This window comes from Crocodylus siamensis, chromosome 4 (assembly GCF_052110815.1).
Source record: "Crocodylus siamensis isolate JL-2025a chromosome 4, ASM5211081v1, whole genome shotgun sequence".
In the NCBI taxonomy this organism is placed as follows: Eukaryota; Metazoa; Chordata; order Crocodylia; family Crocodylidae; genus Crocodylus; species Crocodylus siamensis.
This window is the reverse complement of record NC_143398.1, coordinates 160,335,006-160,358,771: the sequence shown is the minus strand read 5'-3', so window position 1 is coordinate 160,358,771 and position 23,766 is coordinate 160,335,006. Positions and strand designations below refer to the sequence as shown.

The window sequence follows — 23,766 nt, the reverse complement described above, 5'->3', positions numbered from 1 at the left end:
AGTTCATTGCAGCAGCTTCTGTCCATTGGCCTTTGCTCTTGATTGGCATATCATAAAACCACTTCTTTTCGCAAGCCGCTGTCTCTTAGTAGAGCCAATGCAAGGATAACCCCTGTCCAGACATGACAGGGCTCCTACAGCCCCGGCTGTGCTCCCTGGGTCTTAACTTACAGGTCTTAAGCTGCAGAGATTCCCCAATTCAAGCCCACCCAGATGTTCAACATCACCCACAGATGAATGCCAGGGCAAGGCTGGTGGCTATGCCTGGGGCCACACGCTCCTCTCCCACCATGCACACAAAGGGGAAAGAGACAGGGAGGGGAGGGCTGGAGGAAGAGGGAAGGAAAGGAATGGAAACACAATGTGAGCTTAGCGTGAGGGGCAAGGGTCTTCTATGAACCTGACCAACTCTCCATCACAAGGAGCTACAATTTAACCAGGGAAGAAAATCTGCCCTACCCCCACCCCCTATATACCAGACATGAAGAGATTTCTTTTATTTCTTTTTTTAAATATTTATATATATATATTTATATTACGTATATTATATATATATAATATGTAAATATATTTTTAAAACAATATAAAATGTTAAGACACTTCACTTAAATGTAAAGAGTTGCTTTTTGCAATCCAAAGAAATTGCATTATGGTTTGTTGTTGTTCTTTTTTTTTTTTTTGGATTTTTTTCTCTTTGTTATTCAAAAAAGGCTCGTTCTTTTTATACAAAAATGATTGATATACAAAAAAAAGAACAAAAGAAAGGAAGAAAAGGAAGAAAATTAAAAATTAAAAAAAAACCCAAACCAAAACCAACAACGAACCAGCCAACGAAAGAAGTGACGAGATCTCATATTCTCATTGTGTATGGACCACGCTCTTTACAATATAGCATTTTTGGACACACACACACACACACACACACACACCCTCGCATAGATTCCCTTAGATATCACCTGTGCTTACATTTTGTTTTTACACTGATAGAGTGCTCCCCCCAACACATACACACACGCTATGTATATTGTACTTAAGTCCAACAAACCTCCCACACTCCTGTCTGGTACCGTGCCATGTGCCCTCCTTTCCTTCCTTCTTAGCATCTCCTAACTGAGTCCATGAGCTCCCTGTTGTAGCTGGAGTAGTGGGTCTGCTAGACCCTGTGTCACCCCATCTCCCTCCCTCCCACCCCCTTATTCCACCCCCTCACTGTGCTATATAGTGCATTCTAGGCAGTGCAAGGTAATTCCCTTCTCTTACTGTATGCTGCATTCAAACCTTCGCTTGGAAGTGAGTAGCAATAGTCCACTCCCTTTCCACTCTTCTTTGTCTCCTTGGCATGGCAGCCCCTGGCAGCAAAGGGGTGCTCAGGTTTGGTAAAAAACAGCTATTGAACTATGGTGCTTTCCACTACACCATGTGTGACCAGAGCTGACCATTACAGCTGCCAGAGGGCAGGGTGAGAAACTGTCACCCTCCTGCCTCCTCTGTGTCAGCCCCACCACATCCCACCAAGCCCATCCAGACCTAACAGGCTCTTGCTGCCGGGACTCAGTGAACAGTCATTAAGCCCAAGCGGTGTATGGCCAGCAAAGGGCTCTTTGTCTATTTCCTCTTGCTTTGGCATCCAATCCCTACTGCCATCCCTTGCTCTGGGCCAGTGTCTCCCTCACGTGAGAGCTGGCACTGACTATACTAGGCTAGAGCTGGAACCGTCGCCCTCAAGGTCCTTCTGGTCACACTGAATATTGCTCAGAAGAGTGGTCCCTTCTCCAGAACCACAATCCCCAGACCCCATCCCCCCATCTATGGATGGGCTGGAGTGGTCCTAACCCCTCAATCCCTGTGGGGGTCCCAACTCCCCTCAACTTGACCCCATGGCTTAGACCCTTGGCCCTTTCCCACCCTTCCCCGTGCTGCGTTCGCCGTTCCCCTTCCCATGTTGCTTTCTGTGAATTCAGCTCCCCTCCCACTTCCCTTAGTCTGACATCATCGGTACCCTGTGGTCTCAACACCTTCGGTTGTCCCCATCTGCCCTGCATCTCTACTGAGTATCACCCCTCCATGCAGTACAGGGGGCTGCCCGGCCCGTTTCTATCTCTCTCGCTACAGCAAGTAACTGCGTGAACATTTAAAGTGCTACATTATGAAACTAAGGTGATGGGAAACCTGACTTTCTGCCTCAGAAACTCTTCCTGCCTCATTCAGGCAAACTTTCTTTACCCGTTTCAGCCATATTTCTTGAAATAACATTCTGCGTCCCCAAAATGTACATGCCCAACCTTTGGCCTTTCCAGCTTTGTTGAGAAGTACAAAAACATCTCACACACTAAACGCTTGCAAGTCTTTTCTCTTCTGCCTTTTTTGCACCCAACCCTTGGAAGAAAGAGAGAGAGAAGCAAATGCAGCATTGACTCGCTTGCTTCTTGCCAACGCAGGCCACTCGCAAGCCATGGCAGCTTTCAACATAGCATTGCCCTTTCGGCAAGTAAACCACAACACCCCATGAAAAAGCTGCTCGCACAGACTCCAAAGTCAAAACACCACTGACCCATGAAGACTTGGCTAGAAGACTGTAGCAGAGCTTCCTACAGGATTAATCACTGTTACAGCTATTTAAAAAGTTAAGGAAAGGAAAACGGAGTAGCAGCAGCATTAACAGTCAGATCTGTAGGTTTCTCAGGCGTCTTCAGAAGCTTGCTTTTTTCCCCCCTTTCCTCCCCCCAACAACCTCCTTCTGCTTTTGTGCCGTTCTCCCTTGAACAGGACGTGGCAGATTCAGGTGCCTCACAATGTCCTTGTTGCTTGAAGCTTGTGAAACTGGTGGAGTGCAGTTCTTAGCGCTCTTAAATAAACAGAAAACGCCAGGGTGGAAAAAGGGAGGTGTTGAGAGAAACAAAACAACAACGACAATAAAAAAAGAGAGAGAAAAAGAGAGAGAGAGAAAGAAACAGAAAGTGGCAGGTTGGCCATATTGGAGCAGATGAGAAACAGTAGGTCGGCCGTACTGGAGTACATGTGAGATAGTAGGTCGGCCATACTGGAGCAGATGTGAGACAGAAGTTCGGCCATAGTGGTGCAGATGTGAGACAGTAGGTCAGCCATATTGGAGCAAGACTTTGAAAATAAAAAGAAAGAGGGACACCTGGTGACCTTTCAAGGTGCCTCAAGAAGACAGTCCAAGGGAGAAGTGTAAGGAAGAGAGAAGCCAGGCCCCAGTAGGCAGGAAAACAGTTGTATGAGAAGTTGGCAAGGAGGTTTAGAATGAAATGGATGAGTTCCTTGCCCCAAAGGAAGTCAATACAGGGATGGATGTTCTGCCAGAAGTAGTTTTTTCTGAGACTGGACTGGAAGTCTCATTCAGCCCACTAGCCTCTTTAGATGATCTAGCGGCCTGGAAAGAAAAGCAAGATTCAAGGAGAAGGAGGAGGAGGAGAAGGGGGGAAAGTCAAACAGTTTTTTGTTTTTTTTTAAGGAATTTGTTCAGAAGCAGCATTGATTTAGGCCTGAGGTCGAGCAGCTGGAAAAGGGTCCACACCACAAACAGAGTACGAGATGAGCTGGTTCCACGGGTTACTGGATGAGGGAAGGAGCATCACCAAAAGGAGAAGGAGAGAGAGAGACACACGCACACACAGAGACAGACAGACATGAGTACGAACACACACACACACAACACAGAGGCAGGCAGGCAAAGGGGAGACAGGAGAGAAAGGGAGGGAGGGGAGGAACAAGAATTGAAATGTTAGACTGGGCATGCACACTGTGTTAGAACAATGACTATATTCAAGTTAGTTGTGGCACAGCTGAGTTTGGGCGAGCAGGGAGATAGCTGCAGAGGTGCTGTTTATCAGAGCTATCCCACGGTAGTGAAAGCAGGGGACAGGTGATCCTCACTGTGTATGAACCGCAGGGGGACATGCCTGAGTTAGGGAAGAAAGAGTGGTGCTGAGTGACGGGCTGGGATCTAGCATTTGCAACAGCCAAGGCACATGGAGAATGGGGTCAGTCCTTCAAAACACAACTCTGCCACCCCCTGCTCCCACCCACCATGCTGATTCGAGTTAGACATGGGGAAGTGTGACAAAAATCACCCAAAAACCTGGTCAGGTGTTACAAATTTGGTCCATGGTGCCCAAGTGAAGCTTGGGGACTGACTGAAGAGTCAAGAAGGACCTCGGCAGCTGCGTATAACCCTCCAGGAAAAGGGCAAACCCAAGGGGTTACCACACAAGATCCCTCCTCTCTTCTTTTGTACATGGAACTTGGCAGATCTTGCTATATAGCTGGTTAGAACAACCAGGCATATTTGACCCCCCACCCCCCCTTCCCTCCATATGGCAAGGAGCACCTACAATGGAGGCACCAGAAAAGATTAAAGGTCTGATCCAAAGCCTGCTAAAGGCTGTGGAAGGTTTCCTGTCCACCTCGGCAGGCTTTGTGTCTGACCCCAAAAGCAATAGATGCATAGCGTAGCTAAAAAGGGATGTTAGTCACAAAGCATTGGCTTCTTCTGGGGACAAGGGGGCATCAATTCAAGGACTAGCATGAAACTGGAATAGGAAAACTAGCCTGAAAAGACTTTCTGATTACAAGATGTGTTGTGTGTAGTGTGGTTGTTCCTATGGAAAGGGGCTCCACCCCTGTTGCTTGAGGTTTGATAGCTGAGCTTTTCAAAGCCATCAAGGTGACCTGGGTGCCTTTCCCCCATTAATTCTGGGCACCCTCAGAGTCAGTGGGACCTGTGTTTCTCAGCCATTAATAAGGCTAGAATTAGTGACCCAAACCCCGTAGTCTAGAGTTCAACATTTTCCAACTTGGTAGACAAACCGCTTTAGACAAAGTTAACATTTCTGTGAGCTGCACTAACATTTACTCTAAAAAAGTGAAAAAGATGCCTCTTTAAAAACAGTGCTAGATGGATATAATTAATCTGTGCACATATTTCATAAGGTTGCTAGAGAACAATTGGTGGGGAAGGGATTGGGGAGAGCAACATTTTCTTTGCTTGGAGATATACTGATATTTTATATGTTACATGCTATTTCCCCAGTTTCATAGTTGGTAGGGTCATAAGGGACCTAAGCAAATCACTAAATCCGACCCCCTGCCATGGGTAGGAAAGAGTACTGGGGTCAAACAACCCCGGCTAGGTGATTATCCAGCCTCCTTTTGAAGACCCCCAGGGTAGGAGTGAGCCCCACTTCCCTTGGAAGTTCGTTCCAGATCCTAGCAGCCCTGACTGTGAAGTAGCGCCTCCTGATGTCTAGCCTGAACCTACTGTCAGTCAACTTGTGGCTATTATTCCTAATTACTCCTGGTAGTGCTTGGGGGAACAGGGACTCTCCAGGTAAGCAGGTCCCCCCTGGTAAGTTTATAGACGGCCACAAGATCCCCTCTCAGCCTTCTCTTGTGGAGGCTGAACAGATTCAGGTCCCATAGCCTCTCCTCATAGGGTCTGCTCTGCTGCCCCCTGATCATGTGAGTGGCCCTCCTCTGGACCCTCTTGATGATATCCACATCCCTCCTGAAGTGCGGCACCCAGAATTGGACACAGTACTCCAGCTGCGGCCTGACCAGTGCCACATAGAGGGGGAGGATCACCTCCTTGGACCCGCTCACGGACATTGCCTTCCCTGGCCTCCCAGGGCCATGATGTACTGGCTGAGATGTATCGTCTTGGATGACTTTCTAAGGGTAAGTCTAGAAAAGGTTGGGCAAGGCATGAGGAAATGGAGGTTTGTAAGGAAATAAGAGCTCTTAGGCCTCCATAGATCTTTGAATTATCTACCCTCAAAAAAATATTAGGTCACAGTTGCTAGGGCCTCTAGCTGGATGATGGGACAGTTCAACGTGAATTGCCCATGGGGTGTGACTAGACTCTCATAGAGGCAGGAACGGTGAGGCACAGGATGATGTACCCAAGTATGGTTTAATCTACCTAACTCAGGGGCCATTAGCAATGAAACCACCAGGGCAGAGTATGTAGTAGGGGTTCCAATGGGACACGTATTGCCTATACCAGTGGCTCTCAACCTTTTTTGTACCAGGACCCATTTGTAAATATTGATGGCCAGTCCCAACCCAGTGTTCCTTATTCCTGACCCACTGCCCCCAGGCCCCAGCCCCCAGTGTGAGGGGCAGGAGGTGGGAGGTCCCAAGCAGTCCCATGCAGGCTGGAACTCTGCCAGCCTGCAAAGGAAAAACTAGTTTCCCATGTTTTTCTCCTTTAAAGGAAAATCCATTTTTTAAGTTTTTGTGATTGATTTTTCAAGTTTGTTTGTGATCCTTTCATATACTCTTGGACCCACAGGTTGAGAAATGCTGGCCTATACTGAAGCCTGCACAGACCTACTAATACTAGTTGGTGAGTGAGATACGAACTAACTCAGGGATGTCTACACTTGTTGCAATGCCAACTCATGGCCTCAGGGTTGTTAGCCTGCAACCCCCACCTTTGCAAAATTTACCAGGCCAGGTATATATGAGGACTGGCATGAGGGACAATCATGTGGCCATGGAAAGTGAAAGCAATGGAGGTTCCTGACTCCCATCTGTGCCTTTGAAAACCATCCTCCAAAACTTACTCAGCCGCAGAAGCGGAAAATACAAAAGTTGTTCCCTCCACATGCTGTTGGAAAGGGGGAATCATGATGCCTGCTTCGAGCCAGTTCAAGACTGAATGGGGAAGAGGGACATGCAGAGATACATGTTGCCTCACCCATGGAAGGAGCTGTTGGCTCTCAACTGGGTGGCCAGTTAAGCAAGATGGGGCTCACTTGGACACACCCTCAGTTGTGGTCTCGACAAACAGCACCTGTGCTCGGCTCTAAGAAGCTCTGACACTGGTTAGCATGGGAGAAAACATGGGGCAAAGGGGCTGGGAGAAAGGGAGCATACCATCCCTTGGGGGCGGGGGTGCATACATTTTGCTCATAATTCATTCAAACTTCAGTGTGGTTGTGGTGGTGACAGGAGGGGAAAAACTACCTGCCCTCCAATTCATTTGTTCCTCGTTACAAGAGAATGAGCAAAATTAGGGGTTTTTTTTTGGTAGGATCAGCAAAGGGTTTGAAACACAGACTAGGGCTAGGGGGTATGGGACATCAGACACGCTTTCCCATGGTGCTGCTGTACACCATGGGGTTCTGGTAACAGGAAGCTGGGGTGGGCCACTGGTGCTGGAAATGGGTCTAGCAAACAAGGGAGGGTGGGTAGAGAGAGGAGAGAGGGTGAGGCGTCAGTCACAGGAGGAGGGGAAGGCAGGGTGGGTTTAGGGGCTAGAAACTGGCTTTTGTTACCTTGCCTTGTGGCCTGAGTAAGTTGGACAGCCACTGTGAGCACTGTTAATGTCGGCAAGAATACAGAAGCAAGTGAACCCAGCTGCACTCAGTGGCCTCACAGTCAAGAAGCACGTTTAATGCTAACACAGACAAACCCAGTGGAAAGGGGAGGAAAACCATGTGGGAAACATGGCTCTGTTCCAAAGCAAGCATCACCTTCCTCTTCCAGCTGCCCTGGGGCTCTCCCGCCTCCCCATGCCCTCCTCCCAACACCCCATGCTGCCATTTAACTCCCATGTTGGATGCTGCCCTCAGAGACCGTGTGGTCTTGGAGTGACTGCTGCAGAGACCCAAGACTCAATGCCCCTCTTGTCCCTCACTGCTGTGCCATGGAGATGCCCAGCTCCAGACCATAGCCACACTGGGGATGCCTGGGGTGTACTGGGCAAAGATGGGAGGGAAACCAGGATCCGGGATGGGGTGGCAAAAGGGAGGAAGTGAGAGATAGAGAGACCTGCTCCTGTGAGGCTCCCACTAGGGTCTTGCCAGTGGAGAGTGCTAGGACTGGCTAACACGGCTGGGTACAGTCTGGCTGCCAAAGGATCTAATTACAACATTTTAGGATCCTTCCCTGAGCTCAGTTAGTTACCCTGAGCTCTGCCTCTGCAAAGCACCAAGTAACTGCTCTGCTGGAGATTGTGCCCAGCAAAAATGCATCCTCCACCTCTCCTCTCACATCCCATAATTCACCTCTCTTGCCTTCTCTCCCCAAGAAGTCTCTCTTGTAGAGAGTGAAGTTGGTGGAGGTGGGGTGGGGGGGAGGTATGGTGCCATTGGAGAAGACTTCCTGCCATAGGCACGTGTGATCTCCTGGGGATAAGGGATGTGGGTTGTGGTATGTCAAGGCTCCCTGGTTCCTGAGAGCAGATCTGGATTCAACAGCCCACAAGATCATTTCATGATGGCACCAGAATTATCTTCTTGCTGTTGCAACCACACTGGGATCTGAAGAGGTTTTAAACATGCTCTAGAATCTAAGAACCCCCTGAGTTCAGGTGTTTGAGGTCTCTCCTTCCTAAAAATGTGTGACCGATGGACCCAGCTCTGCTGAATCACTGGGAGAAGGGCAGGGATAGAGTGGGGAGGGGGTGGGGGCTTGGGCAAAATGCAAATCCTACTCCAACTTCATACTACACATGAAATGAGTTTGGCTGGTCTCAGCTCAACGTCCACTTTGGGGGTTGCAGAAGCTACCGTGTCAGGAGTTGATGGGGCTAACTGCACATCTCCCCCATATCCCCAAAGATCTCCCTGCATAAACAGACACTCCCACCCAGGCCTGGGCCAGGCTCAAGCAAGGTGAAAGGCAGTAACAAAGAGATTCCAGGTGCCTTAGAGCAAAACCTGCCCTGAACAGGATGGGACCTGGCTGTTGACGTGGAGCTGTGGTCACATCACAGACTCTTGGGCAAGATCACCATCATCCCCAGCACTCCCAACCCCATCCCACCCTGGAACAGCTGGCCAAGGAAAGCAGGAATCCTAACTAGTCTTCAGCTTGCCCTGATGACCAGAGATGCTGCTCTAGAGATAAACTACCTGCTGTTGTCCCTGGATCCTCATGTATTCCATTCTCTGCTTTATATGTTTGCTTTTGTCTGGGCTGCCCTGCTGACTCTGCTTCAGTCTGGAGGCCGGATTCACCATCTTCATGGCTGGAATGGAAACGCCGCCACTCTGTCGAGACACAGAGGAGTTGGGGTTGGAAACCAGCAAGCAAATAAATCAGACAAATGTGTCCGTACCTTTGTCGATGGTGCAGGTCCCAGGCATGGGAGGCAGGGGGTTAGGCTCACTTCTCATGAGAAGGGCTCAGCTGTCTGTCTGAATGGGATTCAGAGGGCTGGCATGAAGCCCATGCCTGCCACTGAAGCCCATATAGGGTAAGCTCTGCAGAAGTGCTCGGCTTGACATTTTTCAGTGGGAACAGAGCTAGGCCCATGCTAAGTGCATTTGAAAGTCCCACCCATAGCGGACCTAAGTGCTGCACATGCTATAGCAGGGTGATTGAGAGGGGCTGTTCCCCTGCCTCTGCCTTTAAGTCCCTAATAGAGCAGTGCAATGGACTTGATTGCACAACTGAAGGCACTGACAGGTGATCACATACCCTGGTGTCATTTACACTGGTTTTACACAGCCATGTAACTAACATTCAGGACAGGAAGGGCCAGATTCATGAGTACCCCCAAGGGTTGCTGAATGCAACAGGCAGCTCTTACTGTACCTTGCCACCAGGTGCCTGGAGACCAGATAAATATCCTGGATGTTTTCAGCAAATGAGTGACTATTCCCCCATAGAGATAGACAGATAACACCTTGCACCAATGTAACTTAACCTAGTAAAATTCTACCTTTGTTTCTCTCTTGGGTCATTCTCCAGCAGACTGAGCAAACTCATGCCACTCGAGATGTCTGCATTGTCTGCCCGCTACCTTTCTACACCAGTGTAATCTTAATGTTAACTATAAATTACAAGGGTATAAACATCTTGTCTGTCTATGGTTTGAGTCTCTGGGTCTTTCTGCCATTTGATTCAACTTGCGGTGTCCCCCAAGCCTGTGCACTTTGCTTTGCTGTTACCTCTCTTTTAATGTTCCCAGTGCTACAAAAGGTAATAAAGATGAGGTAACAGGCCTCGTTTTCCTACTGCACAGTTGTGCAGACATACTGTTCTCTGGGCTAAGACAAGGGGAAAGTCCAGCTAGAGTTGCCAGCTCTTGTGAGCATGAGTCTTGAGCTGTTTGATCCTTTGATCAGCATCCCAGCTTCTGGAGTCATAAGATCACAAGAGAACATCAGCTCCTCCCTTGCTTGCTCAAGGGCCTTACGGCTGAGGGCAACAAAACTCAGGGGAATCCAACCCCAAGCCTCTGGGCTTGGGCTTGCAAGTAGGATGCCCGCCAAAGGATTTGGAAACATCTGAAGCCCCAGATGCGGGTGGAGGATGTTTGCTGGTAGTAGGGCCATTTACAGTTCTGGACTCTTGGATTTGGCATTAGTTTTGGCTAATTTGGCCAAGGACACAAATTAATTAATTTTTAAAAAATGGTTTTAAACAAAGGGAAGCTTTTGTCTTCTAGGATGGTGGAGGGGAAGAAAGGCAAGGCTTGAAAGTGTAACCTCTGTAGGAGCCCAAGGGCTCATAAGCCAGAAGACAAAAAAAACCAAATCCAAAACCATATCATTTAAAATAAATAAATAAATAAATAAATATATATTTTGGGGGGGGGGTGTCCCCAATTCAGGATTTTTGAAGGCTCAAAGCCAGTAAGCCATGGCACAACCTTCCACATTTTGCAAATGTCTCCAAATGCTAGAATGTGTCCAAGGCAATAACACAGGGTTGAAATGTCCCTCAACTTTGGACTCTTTCAAAATTGAGATGCAGATGTTTTGGCAGGAGCCCACCTGTGATCAGTAATTCAACACCATCAGCCATACCTACCCTTTCTGCTAGAGCCCCAGCTATCTCCTGGGTTTGAGGACTTGCAAAAGTCATGTGAAACTTACCACTAACTGTGTGATGCAAACATAAGGAAGAGCTGGGGGTAATCACTGAAAACAGCAGCAAAAGGAAAGCAGAGGGCATGCATCCCAGCTGGAGAACAGGATGCATACAAAAGAAAAAGGGAGACAGACAATTTCAGACAGAAGCAAATTTCAGAGAATTGATGGTGGTAGAGGAAATAAAAGACTTTTTTTATTAGCTATATACAGGTTGACATACAAAGGCTGGTAAGACCAACAGAAGGGAAAGAAGCTCCATCTGTAAGCAGAGGTCCATTAACTTTCATGGATATTGTGGCTGCTACCAAGCAATGAGAAGCACCTGATAACAGCAAAGTATATCCCTCCATACTATTTCCCAGGCCGTGTGCTAACATTCCTGCTGTCCACAGACAGACTGACTTCTCAGTGCCTCCTTCATGTTCTTCCCTCTTGCAACCTGTGCTCCTCCTTCCGAGTTCCATGCAGACTGCTACAAACACTATAGAAAGTCACTAGCAGATGTGGGATCAACTACAGTGAGCAACAGAAATGGAGCTTTTTTTGGTTCAGGCTTTCAGAGCACTCTGCTGACATTTATGCCAGGGTTAAGCATCTCTCTTGGGCAGAAATCAATGGACAAACAAGATCTATTAAATAATAGTGCAGACAGTAAGGTGGTAAAAGAGGGCAGGAGTCTAAAGGGCTGGGCTCTGATGAAAGGAGTTTATGCCAGTGGGGGCAGTATGAAAAGCACTGAATAGGAGTGTGCATGTGGCAGGCTATCTTATCGATAACCTTGTCCGAGTTGTTTTCCCTGCTGTATCCTTTCTCCTAGCCCTGTGGTGGATAGGTTACACTTGACACACACAGAATGCCAGATCTGGGCATGCAACTCTGCTTTACCACGTGTCCATTCCTGACCTGCTTAACTTTGCTCCATAGGCATTTGATTCAGGGGCAACCTGGGAGCTGAACCATTGTTTCCTGGAGACTAAACAGGACCCAGCAGAACAAAGGAATCCAACTGCCTGACTGAGCTACAACTTCCCCGGCAGTGTGCCGGTGGTGGATGCTGACCCTTCTGGTTGGTGTCCTGAGTAGGGACTGGTGTGAGCTGTTGTGACCCAGTCCAGCCCTCAACCACCACAGACCTTTGGATGAGGGAGTGTTTTTTCATTCTTGCTACTGATCAGTGATCAAGCGATCCTATCTGAGCTAAATAGCCTCCTGTTTCAGGCTCTGATTTTGTTGCTGTTTGTGAAGCACCCAGGCCCATTTAAACCCTGGTGCTATATCAGACATAAAAACCATGCACTTGATTTGCTTTTATGCAGCTCTGGTGGAGTAGCAGGGGCTCACAATGGGAGTAAATTACAGATCTACCCACTTTATACAGCCAGAAAAATGTAAAGGGGTCTGACTGTAAATGAGAAGCAGTCCCAGCATAATTAGTACAAAAGAAAAAAGGATTCATTCACAAAGCTGATTGTTAAAAAAGGAAAAAGCTGACTTCTGACTGGCTGAGCATCCCCTCCCCCCCACCTTTTATCAGCTATTCAGAAGGTTGAGTGGCTGCTGCATATTCCAACTGAAACCAATTTGGATAGCTTCAGGGAGCTGGCATTGTGATTTAATTAGGAGAAACATCTGCTACTTAACGCTGACACTTAAATTGCAGTTAAGTCAGAAAAGTGCTTATGCAAAAAAAAAAAAAAAAAAAAGAGCCACCTTCTTCATTCAGCAAATTCAGCCCTTGACTGTGCCAGGAACTGTTACAGGCTTCCTGTGCTAAATTAACACTGTGAGGGCCTGTACGTTTTTGGAAGAGAGATCTAGGTTCTTCTCTGCCTCATGCATTATGTGACATCAGTGTCTGGGTTTCTGGTTCTTTGTTACAAGTGAAGACGTGTAAGCCAGTAAGGACAAGACTGGAACCCTCTGGTTCCAGAGCCGGGTGACAGGCATGAGCCCTTCTGCCTTTTTACTTATTAATAAAGCAGCTCTGACATGGACCTCAAGAACCCCTCGAGATGCAGTAACCGTGGAACCACACAACGCAGAGAAGTTTCCTTTAAACAAACTCCAATTTTGCCTCTGTAGCAAGGGCACCACCCTGTGATTTACCCAGATTACGGTCTGATCTACATCAAAGCTTGATCTGTTAGGACCTGTCTTCCTCCACAAAAGCTGTGACCCAGCCTGTTGCTAAGGCCTGGAGATGAATGTCTCTGGTGTCTTCTGCTGCTTCTTCCTCACACCTGACTTCCTGCCTCAGGGTGGTTCTACAGCCCGTGGGACATCCAACTGCCTACCCACAGCGTAAAGATAGATCCAGCATCCAGAAAGCCCTTTGCAAAGCAGAGAGAGAGTCAGACCCAGAGGTGGTTAAGTTATTGAACACACTCCTCAAGGAGGAAATACTGCTCTAGGTCAGTGCCTGAAACACTCATGAAATGCTACTCAGTCACCCTTGGGTAGAACCAGAAACTGGCTGCAATGGAGTTGGTTTACTGACTGGGCTCTTACCCAGCACTAAAATAAAACTGAGGCATGGTGGGCTGGATCACAGAGGTAGGAAGGTGCTCATGAGGGAGATGCAGGCAAAAATACCACGTGAGTCAGCTGGTCCGTAAAATGCATGGGCTCCATTACAGTGGTGGCTCCTGCCAGTCTGTCCACATGCTCCGGAAGGAGGAGAGAAGACTAGCTCCAGGTGAGGCTGAATACACAGAAAGAGGAGAAAAGGGGGTGGAGGAAGAGAAGGCATCAGGTGGAATCTGAAGGCAGAGCAAAGCAAGAGGAATAACAGAAAATAAACCTGAGGACCGTGCAGTGGGAGCTGCGGCTTGGGTAGCAGAGGTGGCTTAGTCCTGTTTGGAGACAATGCCTTGGGTGCATCCTCCTTGTCCCATCCGAAATCCAGAGGGGAGGGTTCCACCATCCTGTCACTCTGGTAATTTTGACTGACACCCCCGGGGTCTTTCGTTGTCCCCTTGCTGGAATCCCCAGAGCCCATTTGTCCCAGAAGCTCTTTAGAGAATACAAATTCAGCTGATGAGTGGCCACTGAGTTCATTAATGGTCATCTCCAGTTCACGGATTGTTTCTTCAAGGCTGTCTAGTCTTTGGTACGTGCCTTCACAAATCTCGTTGCTGCGTAAGGTCATAGAGCAGACCAGTGGTGTTTCCTCCATGGCCTTGTCTTCCAGGGCTAGGGTGTACTCTCTCTCTGCTGGTTCCCCTCCCGTATCTGAGTCTGCTTTGGCCCCCTCTCCATCACTAGGTGGGTCTAGTATTCTCTGTCCCGATGTTATTCTATACTCAGTGGTTCTTGGGAGATTAGTGAATTGATCCTTCAGAAGTGGTGCCTTGCATTGCTTAGTCACCTGATGTGTCGGACCTCTGCCATGAAAAGATCTTGGCTTTGGCACAGGATGCTTTGGGATCGGAAATCCCACAAGCTCTTCCCTTTGTGCCTCCTTGCAGAGCCTGCTAGGGTCTTTAGAGGGAGGCGGTGTCCTCCCTGAGTTTGGACTGGCTCCTCTGGCACTGGGTTCAGTGACATCACTGCAAAATCCCACAGCTGCATTTGATCCTTTGCTTTCATCACCAGCGGAAGGGAACTTTCTGCCTACAGCTTTAACATCTTCTTCCTTGAGAATGAGAGGTTTGTTGTCCAAGCAGACAACCAACTTGTGGGCAGAAGTGTCTCTGCTGTCTTCCTCTCCAACTCCAGCATCCAAAGCCAAGCCCTCTCCTTCTCTCTCCTTCACCAATTGGCTAATAACTCCATCCATGGACAGAGGCTGGGTTCTGGCATTTGTTATGAGGAAGCCTGTGGTCTCTCCTTGTGCTACATGGCAGTACCCCTGAGATGAAACTCCTTCCTGCTGGAAGGGTAGTGCTTCAGTGTGTTTAGATGTCAATGGAGCCTCAACCTGGAAGCCAGATAGCACCTGCATGGAAGTATCATTTTCCTTTTCAGTCCAGATCTCAGCACTGCTTTGCAATAGCTCCAACCCTTCAGAGTTTCTTTTAATTTCTGTCCTGGTCTCTACAGATGCAATACCTGGAGATCCTCTCATTCCAATCTCTCTGATGTTGGACTGGTTATTGCATTGAAGACTGGTTACCTCTTCAGCCTTCTCACATTCTCCTTCAGGTGATGGTGGCTCAGATACCCACTGGGTGAGGATAATCCGGGGGAGGGAGAAAGCAATGCTGGCTGCGGGCTGTGGAGAATCCAACTCCTGTGTGGAAAATTCACAGGCAAATTAACAGCTGGTAGACAACTGGATAAAATAAGCAAAGTGCTTTCTAGGCCCATAGTGTGCTTTCTAGAGGGCTTTCTTGTCCCACCAGCCATTTCCAGGTCTGCCAACCATAGCTACCCACATGGTTTGCAATCACAGACTAGCTTTGCATGTTGATCCTACTATTATAGCCTGTGAGTAAAGGACTTCCCTAAGAATGTGTCTGACTCAGAACAGTTTATGAGGGACCTGTTCATATTCCCACCTGGTTAACTGTAGTTTCAGACGCTGGTCAAATGAAACAACTATTCTGAGTTTAAAAGTGGGAGGGGCTTACTGCCTGTCAGCCGATCCACAGTAATCATTTTGTCTGGCTGCTCTAGCCTGAGATAAATTGAATTTAAACCAGGTTAGTTTACCCTTGAATGAAACACCAGCTAAATTTTGATGTTTTAGCTTCTACTTACTGCAGGATCGAGCAGATGCATGAAACAGGTACTGCAGTCACGTTGATACACGGCAAACCCCCTCACTTTGAGCTCAGTTACAGTTGTTTCCCTTATCCATACCTCAATAACCAGTTAGGGGAGAGGTGTTGTGGTCTGATTTTCACAGGTATGTGGGTGCCTGGAGACACAAATAGGAGCCTAGTACAATTTTCAACTTGCCTAAGCAGGTGGGAGAAGTCATCAAGACTTCAACCCCAAACTGGCTGGAATGCTTTTGTAAATTCCTCTTGCCATCTGCATTCATTTTTAGGCACTTTTAAATGCCATTGTTAATCCGGCCCTTAGGGCCTGATGCTGAGCCCCCTTTCAATAGCATATGTCAGGAAGAACAAGAACTACACTAGTGCAAGAGAGAGGAGAATTAGGCTGTTTTGGGCTGCATGAGGCCCAGAAAGGGGTACTATGTAGTCAGATCAGTCACTGGATGGTCTGAAATAAGATGCAGTGGGGGACTGGTTCTTGCAACCCATGGGATGTAGCAATAAAGCCCCAGTGAGGAGGGACTCTCCAGAGATAGGGCTGATAAGATGATTGTTTCGCTCCTCTTGGATGCTATGAAATTACTACTGCAAAGCGGAGGCATGGGGGACTGGGAGTGCACCTGAGTTGCACCCAGGAGAGAAGCCATTATGCAGAAGGCACAGTGGGGGTGACCTCTAGACACAAGACTTCCCTCATTTGCATTGTGGGGATTGTAAAAGCGGCCTAGTTAGAACAGCCCAAAGTGCTTACCTGGCTAGGTGGGGTGCAGCATCCTGGGGGACTCAGTGTGCTGGAGTTCAGCCCAGCACCGCACCGGCTGTCTCCTGCAGCCTAGTGGCAGAACAGGGCAACAAGATGGTTATCCTGCACTTCCCGACAGCCCCAGCTGGGACTGCCCAGCTTCCTGAGCCTCGGGGCCTGGGTGGGTGGGTTGCAGGGAGCAGCCCCACATGGGTGAGTTGTCCCGGTAGAGCGTGTCTCATTCTCTCTCCCCCCTGGGATTGCAGGCACCATCAGAGGCAGATGAGGGAAGAAGAGAAAAATGATAGAACTGGGCGCTGACATCCAGGGCTAGCACTAGGCCTGACTCAAGCCTCTGGATCCAACCTTTGACACAGGGAGTGGAGGACATTTCTGCTTCCCCTGTGGGGCAGGGTAGGTCCACCCAGCAGGAGGAGATTCATGACTCCCCCACCAAGCATAGACTTGATGCGCTGTGTGTTGCGGGGATGGGCATGGTCTACAGCCTCCACCAGCAACGAATCCCACGCAGTAGGGGAGCGTCTCAGAGAGGTAGCGCAGAGGCAGGAGACACTAGGAGAAGGACTGAAATGGAGAAGAAGAGATCAATGCAGCCAGAGATGCTGGGGTGGAAGCAGAGTGGAGGACATGGTGCCAGTCAGCGTGACATCTCAGGCTGGTCTAGCAGAGCCCCACACCCGCCAGGCTCCCTGCTTGTTGACGACTCCAGTCAAAATGGTACGTAGTTGCAGGAAGTGCCTTGGCGATGTCTGCACAGCCAGCACCCCACTTGCCAGCCCCTCTGGGCAAGGGAAGAGGGGAAAGGCATGTTGCTTTGATCTACCCCTTATCTGGACGGGAGAAGCAAAGGATGGGACTATCTTTGATTTTGGGAAGGAAGGAGGGAGCCCACAGGCTCAGCCAACCTGGCTTATCACTTCTTGAGGTCTGGGCATCAACTGGGGGTAGGTAAGTGCCAGGACTGACCCCCTTGGATTGGAATTCAGCTGGCACTTAGGGCTGTCTCTTCCATGGCTCCAATGCCTGGTTTGATTTCAAGGAGAGCTACTCTGTGCGGCAACAGCAACGATGGGGTCAGCGGGAGCTGAGCCACAAGCAGCCAAGGAGGGGCCTCACCCCCACACCAGCTGGGTACCTGTCTTGCTTGCACTCCCTCCATCTCTGTACCCAAGCTTTTCCCTCACCCTCCCTCTGCCACAGGCTCCCAGGTGCCTGTCTCTTCTTCCACCCTGACAGAGCCAGGTTTCTTTCCCTAGCCCATCTCTTTACCACCTGAGCCTGCTGTGTCATGTCCTCCCTGGCAGGCTCTCAGGTGGCTCCCTACTTCCCAGTCTTCTCTTCCCCTTGCCCAGTCCTTGCTATGCACTCAGGCCATCTTCATTCCCCAAGCTGCAGGTCCTTGGAAGGCAGGTGGGCAGGGGTAGGGGCTGCACTGAGGCCAGGTCTGCCTCATCCTTCTGCCCACTTGGCAGTGTGGTCTTGCGACATGTTAAGACTGTCCTACCCCTTTGTGCCTCCCACCACCCAACCCCCCATCCATCCCCACTCAGTCATGCACTAGGAGCGTGCATGACCTGGATGCAGCATGCATCGCAATCCCAAGCCCTCCCCATGGCAGAGATGGGTGAGTGAGGCATCCTGTGTTCAGTGGTAAGACCAGTGCAGCCCCACAGCCTGCCCTGCCAAGCTCTGGCTGCTTCCCAACAGCACCAGTACCCACTATGTAACCCCCTACCTCCTGCCCACACTTCCCCCAGCCAGTTGGTTGCAGAGATAGGCCCCCAGAAAAGATCCTGGGGATGAGGGTGGTTAGTGCTCAGTTCTGTGCCGTGTCAGTATTGTACACACCCGTATCAGTGAGTGATGTGGACATGGTGAGGAGCCATTAGTTTGTTAATTTAGAGAAGACGCGTGGGAGAGTTAAAAGGGGGAGGAGACAGGAGAGAAGGCCAGTTAGAGGTGCCAGTGCCAGTCAGCCAGGTGGAGGAGGGAGGTGCAATCAGGCACAAGCTGTTACCTTCCATCCTTCGCCTGCAACAGTGGCCCCATTGGGCCACAAGTCCGCGGTACCAGTAGAGACGGCAGCCGCGAGCTGATCGCAGCGGAACTTGGGAATGAATGGGGAGGCAGAGCTTCTCTGAAACACCTAGGGAGTCAAACACGATGGGACGGGGACAGAGAAAACACAGTGAGGCCTCTGGAGAAAAACACCTGCCCTGGTCCTGCCCTCGCCCAGCTAAGCAGAGAGGCATGGGGCTGAAGTGCTGATGCCAGCCTGTCAGCGGCAGGCAGAGCAATGGGTGTTTTTAGTGGCGCGTGTGTTAAAGAAACAGTTCAGAATCCAGCTGTGGGATTGCGTCTCTCTCTGCTCCCCTGAGGTGACCCACCCCCACCACACATACACACAAGCGTTCACTGCACGTACATACACACACACTGAGCCTCACAGCTCTTCCCCAGGGAATGGGGGATCGTACAAGGGAAGCTGCCTGCCCCCTAGACATCAGCAGGGTTTGCAAAGTACTAAGCATGGCACAGGGTCCCCACAGCTCAAATTGCAAGATGGGGCACTTTTTTGCTACCAAGGTTGTGACCTGACCAATATACCACATTCAAATCGCCAGCAGGTTGGCCTCACAAGCTTTTTGTAGATAGGGCTGGACCCAAACTCAGTGCTCTGTGTGGCTCACGTGATGTACCAAGAGGCATAATCTCTCAGTTAATTAGCCATGAAGGAGTTCAAAGGAGCTCAAAGAAAATCGTAAACAACTAGCAGCGACCAGCAGAATGGGCACAAGCCCCACAGCCCTCAACACTGTCCACTAGACACAGGACAGGAACAGGGTTCTGGGCGATTTCGGGTCCCACCATGACGGCCTCAGAATGGAGTTTCTTAGTGTCCCTTGGTGCTCAGCATTCTCATCCCAGCTTGGGACAGAGGGAACCCCAAAATCTCAACCTGGGCCTTGAAGGGGCTTAGAAGATAATTCTCAAGGCTGGTCTGAAGTGCTGTGGGGCTGGAGTCACTGCTAGAGCCAAGTGCCCAAACTATCTAGCCTGCTGGTCCCTGGGAAAGCATAATGAGACAATGCCAGCTCTGTTCATTGTCCCCTTCCACAAAGTGGAGCTGGAGTGAGGAGCACAGATGATACACGAGACCCCTCTAAAGAAGTTTGGCTGTAGAGAGAAGAGAAAGCACTTCCTGAGTCTCCCTGGAGGAGGAAGCCTTTCTTTGCATGCATCCAGGGAAAGAGGCCTGAGCCTGACCTCACTGAGACAGAGCAGAACCGTCCCCTGGGCACTTCAGGGAATGTGAGTGGTCCTGGACTAGGTTCCTAGTGTACCCCCCTGAGCCCTGGCCTGGCACTCCCCCCTTGGCTGCCCCTCGCCCCTGCACCCACCTCTAGCTCAGCAATGATCCGGTCCTCATCGTCGTCATCCTTGATGGCGGAGGCGATGATGGGTGGGGTGGATGCAGGCCTGGCCACCTCTGACACCGTTCGCCTCAGCTTCACCTGGGGCTTCTGGGTCTCTAGCTCCTCTGATTCTGCCTTCTGCAAGTGCAACAGCAGGAGACGTGATGGGTCTGTCAGGGCTCTAGGGCTCCCAGGGTCTCTGAGCCCCATACCCAGCCCCGCCCCAGAGTACCCGTTCCATACCTTCATGAAGCTGGACTCTTTCTTGCTTGTGATGATGACCTCACCACTGCGGGTGGTGGTGAGCCCATGGGACGAAGGAAAGCTCCGACGAGGTGGGGGAGGGGGGGGGGATTTTGAGGGCTTCTCAGTCCGGTATCTGGGGACTGTCAGCTCATCTAGGGAAACAACAGGGCTGTCAGGAAACCAGGCCTTTCCCTTCTCTGTGGAGGCACTCCTAGGACTCATAATTCAGCTCAAACCCAGCACTGGCATTTACCATGATTGTGCCAGTGCCCTGGATGCAAGGAAAGCCTGGGCACAAGGCAATGCCTTTCAGGGGCACTATGTCTTGGGTTAGGGCAGGGCTGTCTGCATGGTTACAGGCTGCACCAGAGTGAGTCTCAGGCTCCCTGAGCCATACACCATGCAGTTGCCCTTCCCTCTGACTCCATTGCTTGGGTGCCAACACACTGCAATGTGCACCTGCATGCTTCCCCACTGTATCGCACACCTGCAGGGCCACCCTCTTCTGGCTGCTATGGCCTGCTCTGGCCCCTGGGGTGGGGGTAAGCAGCAAAAGCTGAATGGGAGATGGGGAAAGTGGCAGCTGGCAGGAGCCTGGGGTCACAATTTAACCCCTCACAGGCTGCATGAAGCATGTGGGCCACCAGTTAAATAGCCCTGGATTAGGAAAAGGATAAGTGCAATGAGATGGGCCAGTATCCTGGAGCATGCTCCCATTGCTTGCAGCTCTGACTGCCCATGTAGGTGACAACCTGGTTTGTGACACCCCAGGGCATGGTTGGCCATACATGTGGATCAGTGTTGCCTGATTAACGAGCATACTGCTTGGCAGGGACCTGGTGCTGAGACAGCAGGCACCTCTTTCAGGCAGGGATAACGCAACCCTGTAAGATACTCAGCACCCCTGACAGTCATGGAGGGAGCCAAGGACCTTGTTGGAAGTGCAGGATGGGTTCTTGAGGGCACTAGCAGCCTCTTGAGTAATACAATTCAACCCGTGGTACAGGGAAGAGGTGCAGCATAGGGAACCTCCTGACAAGATATGGAGAACAAGTGCAGTTTTCCTACCCTGGACAAAGACCCTGCTCCCAGGACCCTTCACAAATGGAGCAAGAAAACTCCCTAAGATGCATTCTAGTCTCCCGAAGCCAATCCATCCAGTGTAAGGGCCTGTGAGCAATGACTAGGCTTACACATTTTGTCTACCAGGAAGCAAGCTTGCCTACCAGGTGGCAGTACAGAGGTAAGAGTAAGCTTTACCTGCAAGGATGGTAAGAGGGAGAGCAAGGCTGCAGATCTGCTAATGCCAGAATGCCAGCACTCATCATGGCCATTGGCCCTGCAGAGACTGGCAGCCCACCCTTCCTCTAGCAGAATCACCAGACCTCCATGCCTCTTCTAGGGCAAGAATCCTGCTTCTGAGCCCCTTATCAGATCTCAGTCTATCCCACTTGACTGTAATTCCCTCCCACCATTGGAAAGAAATGCAGAAGGCCTGACTTCCACCACTACCACAAAGTCCCCTCCCAGACCTAGGAACTCAAGCTAGGCATCCTGGCTGTGGGGTAGCAAACAGGCTAAAGCGTGCATGGCCTCCACCTAAGGGGGGATGGCCAGGGGGCAGAAATGGAGGACATCCCTGCCTCATGCCCCTGCTGGTTGGACTTCCTTGCTGTTCCCTCATCCCACCCCCTCCCCACGTCCCTCCCCGCCCCCTACCTGATCCCCTGCGGCCATTGGGGTCGACTTTGCCACCTGTGGTTTTCTGTGTGTGCTGCGGTTTGGATGCCTTGTGCTCGGGGGTAGAGGCGGTGCTGCCGGAGCCCTGCTTGTGCTTGGCCGCGAAGTCCAGGTCAGGGATGGCTTTCATGAGCTCAGCCTGTGTCTCCTCCAGGAGACGGTTAATGTCCTTGGCACTGTACTGGGTCAGCGCTGCCCTCTTCTCCTCCCAGTCCCGCTCTGCAGCCTGCAGGCAGAGAGCAGAGCTGGCTGCAGCCTGAGCAGGGTCCCATTGGCAGCAGAAGCCATCTCCAGCCCTGCTGCAGCCCTCCATGGTCTGACCTCAGCTCCAAAGGCCTGCCCCATGGGACGGGTCTGGGAAGGGCTGAGGGTGTGAGGCTTGAGCGTAGACTGGCACTGTCTGGACTGCCCAAGGAGCTCTCTGCCAGGCTGGAGACAGCCCTGCTGTGTGTGACTTACAATGAATGAGACTGCAGGTGCCTCAGACCTCCTGACCCAGGAAAATCCTTCTGTGCAGAGGTGGGGAACTTCTCTGGGGAAACCAAGGCATGGAAGGATGACGACGACTTCCTAGTGTAACTGGAGGTTAGGATGGAAACCAAGGCTTCTGCCTCTTTGTTCACTTTGCTCTGATCACCTTCCCCTCCCAGAGTTGCGTATGGAACCCAGGAGTCCTGCTCACTGGCCTGCTGTGTCCTCTCCAGAGCTTGTCTTGGAACCCGGTCCTAATTCCCCAGTTTCCAAACGCTTGAACCTCTAAGCCAGACTCCCCTCCCACAGACAGACTCTGTGATTAAAGCTCAGTCCAGTGCTATCCAACCTCTCTGGTCCTGGGGCCAAACATTTCATTGTGAAAGGGCCTGGGGGCCACAAGCAGTATTCAGGGACACGTCTTCTCCACTTTGCTATCCCTGTGTGGTTGGACCCACCCAACATACATTTGAAGCAGCCCCAGGCTGCTTTGGGCACCTGGTGGGGGAGCTCTCCTAAGCCCAGGCAGATAGCAGTGCCCTGATCCTGCTGCTCCTGGAGTTCCTGCAGCTAAGCAGGGCAGAGGGTAATCAAGGAGACAGGTTCTCTCCTCTTTGCCCCTGCAACACAGCAGGCAACTACCATGAGAGCAGAAAAGCTGACAGCTGCTCCTCTTGGGGCTCCACAGGGAGGCAGCCTACCCTATGGGCTCATCCCCATAGTGATAGGGCTTATTCAAACACTGCAGTGATCAAAGCGAGGGCTGTATAATTCTCTGTCTGTAGCAGCCAGGGCCCCCAGGTATGGACAGCTCAGAGCTGAACCCTTTGTTAAGCCTCCCCACTCATGTGCATGGCATAGCAGGCAATGCAGTGGGAGCACCGGGCTCTCACCTCTACAGACACAGCTTTGTCTGCGCTCTTCTTGCTGGGGGTCTCAGGGCCTGTCTGGGTCTTGGCAGGCACCATCTCTGGAACTTGGGAGGGGTTATTGCTCTTGCAGGGGGGCTGGGGTGGCATGGCGCTCTGTCCAAAGCCAGGCATGCCCAATCCATCAACAGAGGCAGTCAGGTCATGGAAATTCACTGGGGGACTGATGGGCATCTCCAGATCCAAGCCCTTGGTGAAATCAGTCTCTGGTGGCATCTTCTTTGGGGATTGGCTGAGGTTGTTGGGAGAAGTCCACAGTCCCTCATCCACTTGTCTACCAAAGGAACAGAGATATCAAAGGTTACTGTGTGTGGCTGGCACCAGGGTGGGTGAGTGGGTATAGGGGACAGTGGAACAGATTATATAACCTGTTGTTTTAATCATTTTTAAAAGAAAAGAAAGCAGCCTGAGGATGATGCTTGGAATGTTCCTTCCACACAGGCTAAAGCTGGCAATCTGGTTGACAGGGGGCAGTTTGCATTTTTCTTTGCCTTAGTTTCTTGATCACCCCCAGTCAAAAATAAGGGGTTTATCATGGGAACTGCCGGGCAACCTTATTAAGTGAAGCTACCAGTGCTGCATACAGAGGCAGATACAGAACGGGGTGCACTGGTGCATTTGCACTCC

At 50.5% G+C, this 23,766-nt stretch overlaps 1 protein-coding gene across 2 annotated transcripts in view; it reads right to left on the bottom strand.

Annotated features, from left to right (window-relative positions):
* Positions 1-1,207: 1,207 nt before the first annotated feature.
* SRCIN1 (SRC kinase signaling inhibitor 1) overlaps positions 1,208-23,766 on the bottom strand; it is a 140,267-nt gene continuing 117,708 nt past the window's right edge. The window contains exons 14-19 of one of the 2 annotated variants that reach the window (XM_090044579.1): positions 23,104-23,413; positions 21,719-21,965; positions 19,997-20,151; positions 19,739-19,891; positions 8,883-9,020; positions 1,208-2,845 (exon numbers count right to left, since the gene is read on the bottom strand). In XM_090044579.1, the coding sequence (XP_089900705.1) occupies positions 2,690-2,845; positions 8,883-9,020; positions 19,739-19,891; positions 19,997-20,151; positions 21,719-21,965; positions 23,104-23,413 (1,159 nt within the window). In that variant the 3' untranslated portion in view covers positions 1,208-2,689. Of the gene's footprint in view, positions 3,395-8,882; positions 9,021-19,738; positions 19,892-19,996; positions 20,152-21,718; positions 21,966-23,103; positions 23,414-23,766 lie in introns of both variants that reach the window. The other variant, XM_090044580.1, reaches the window with a different exon arrangement.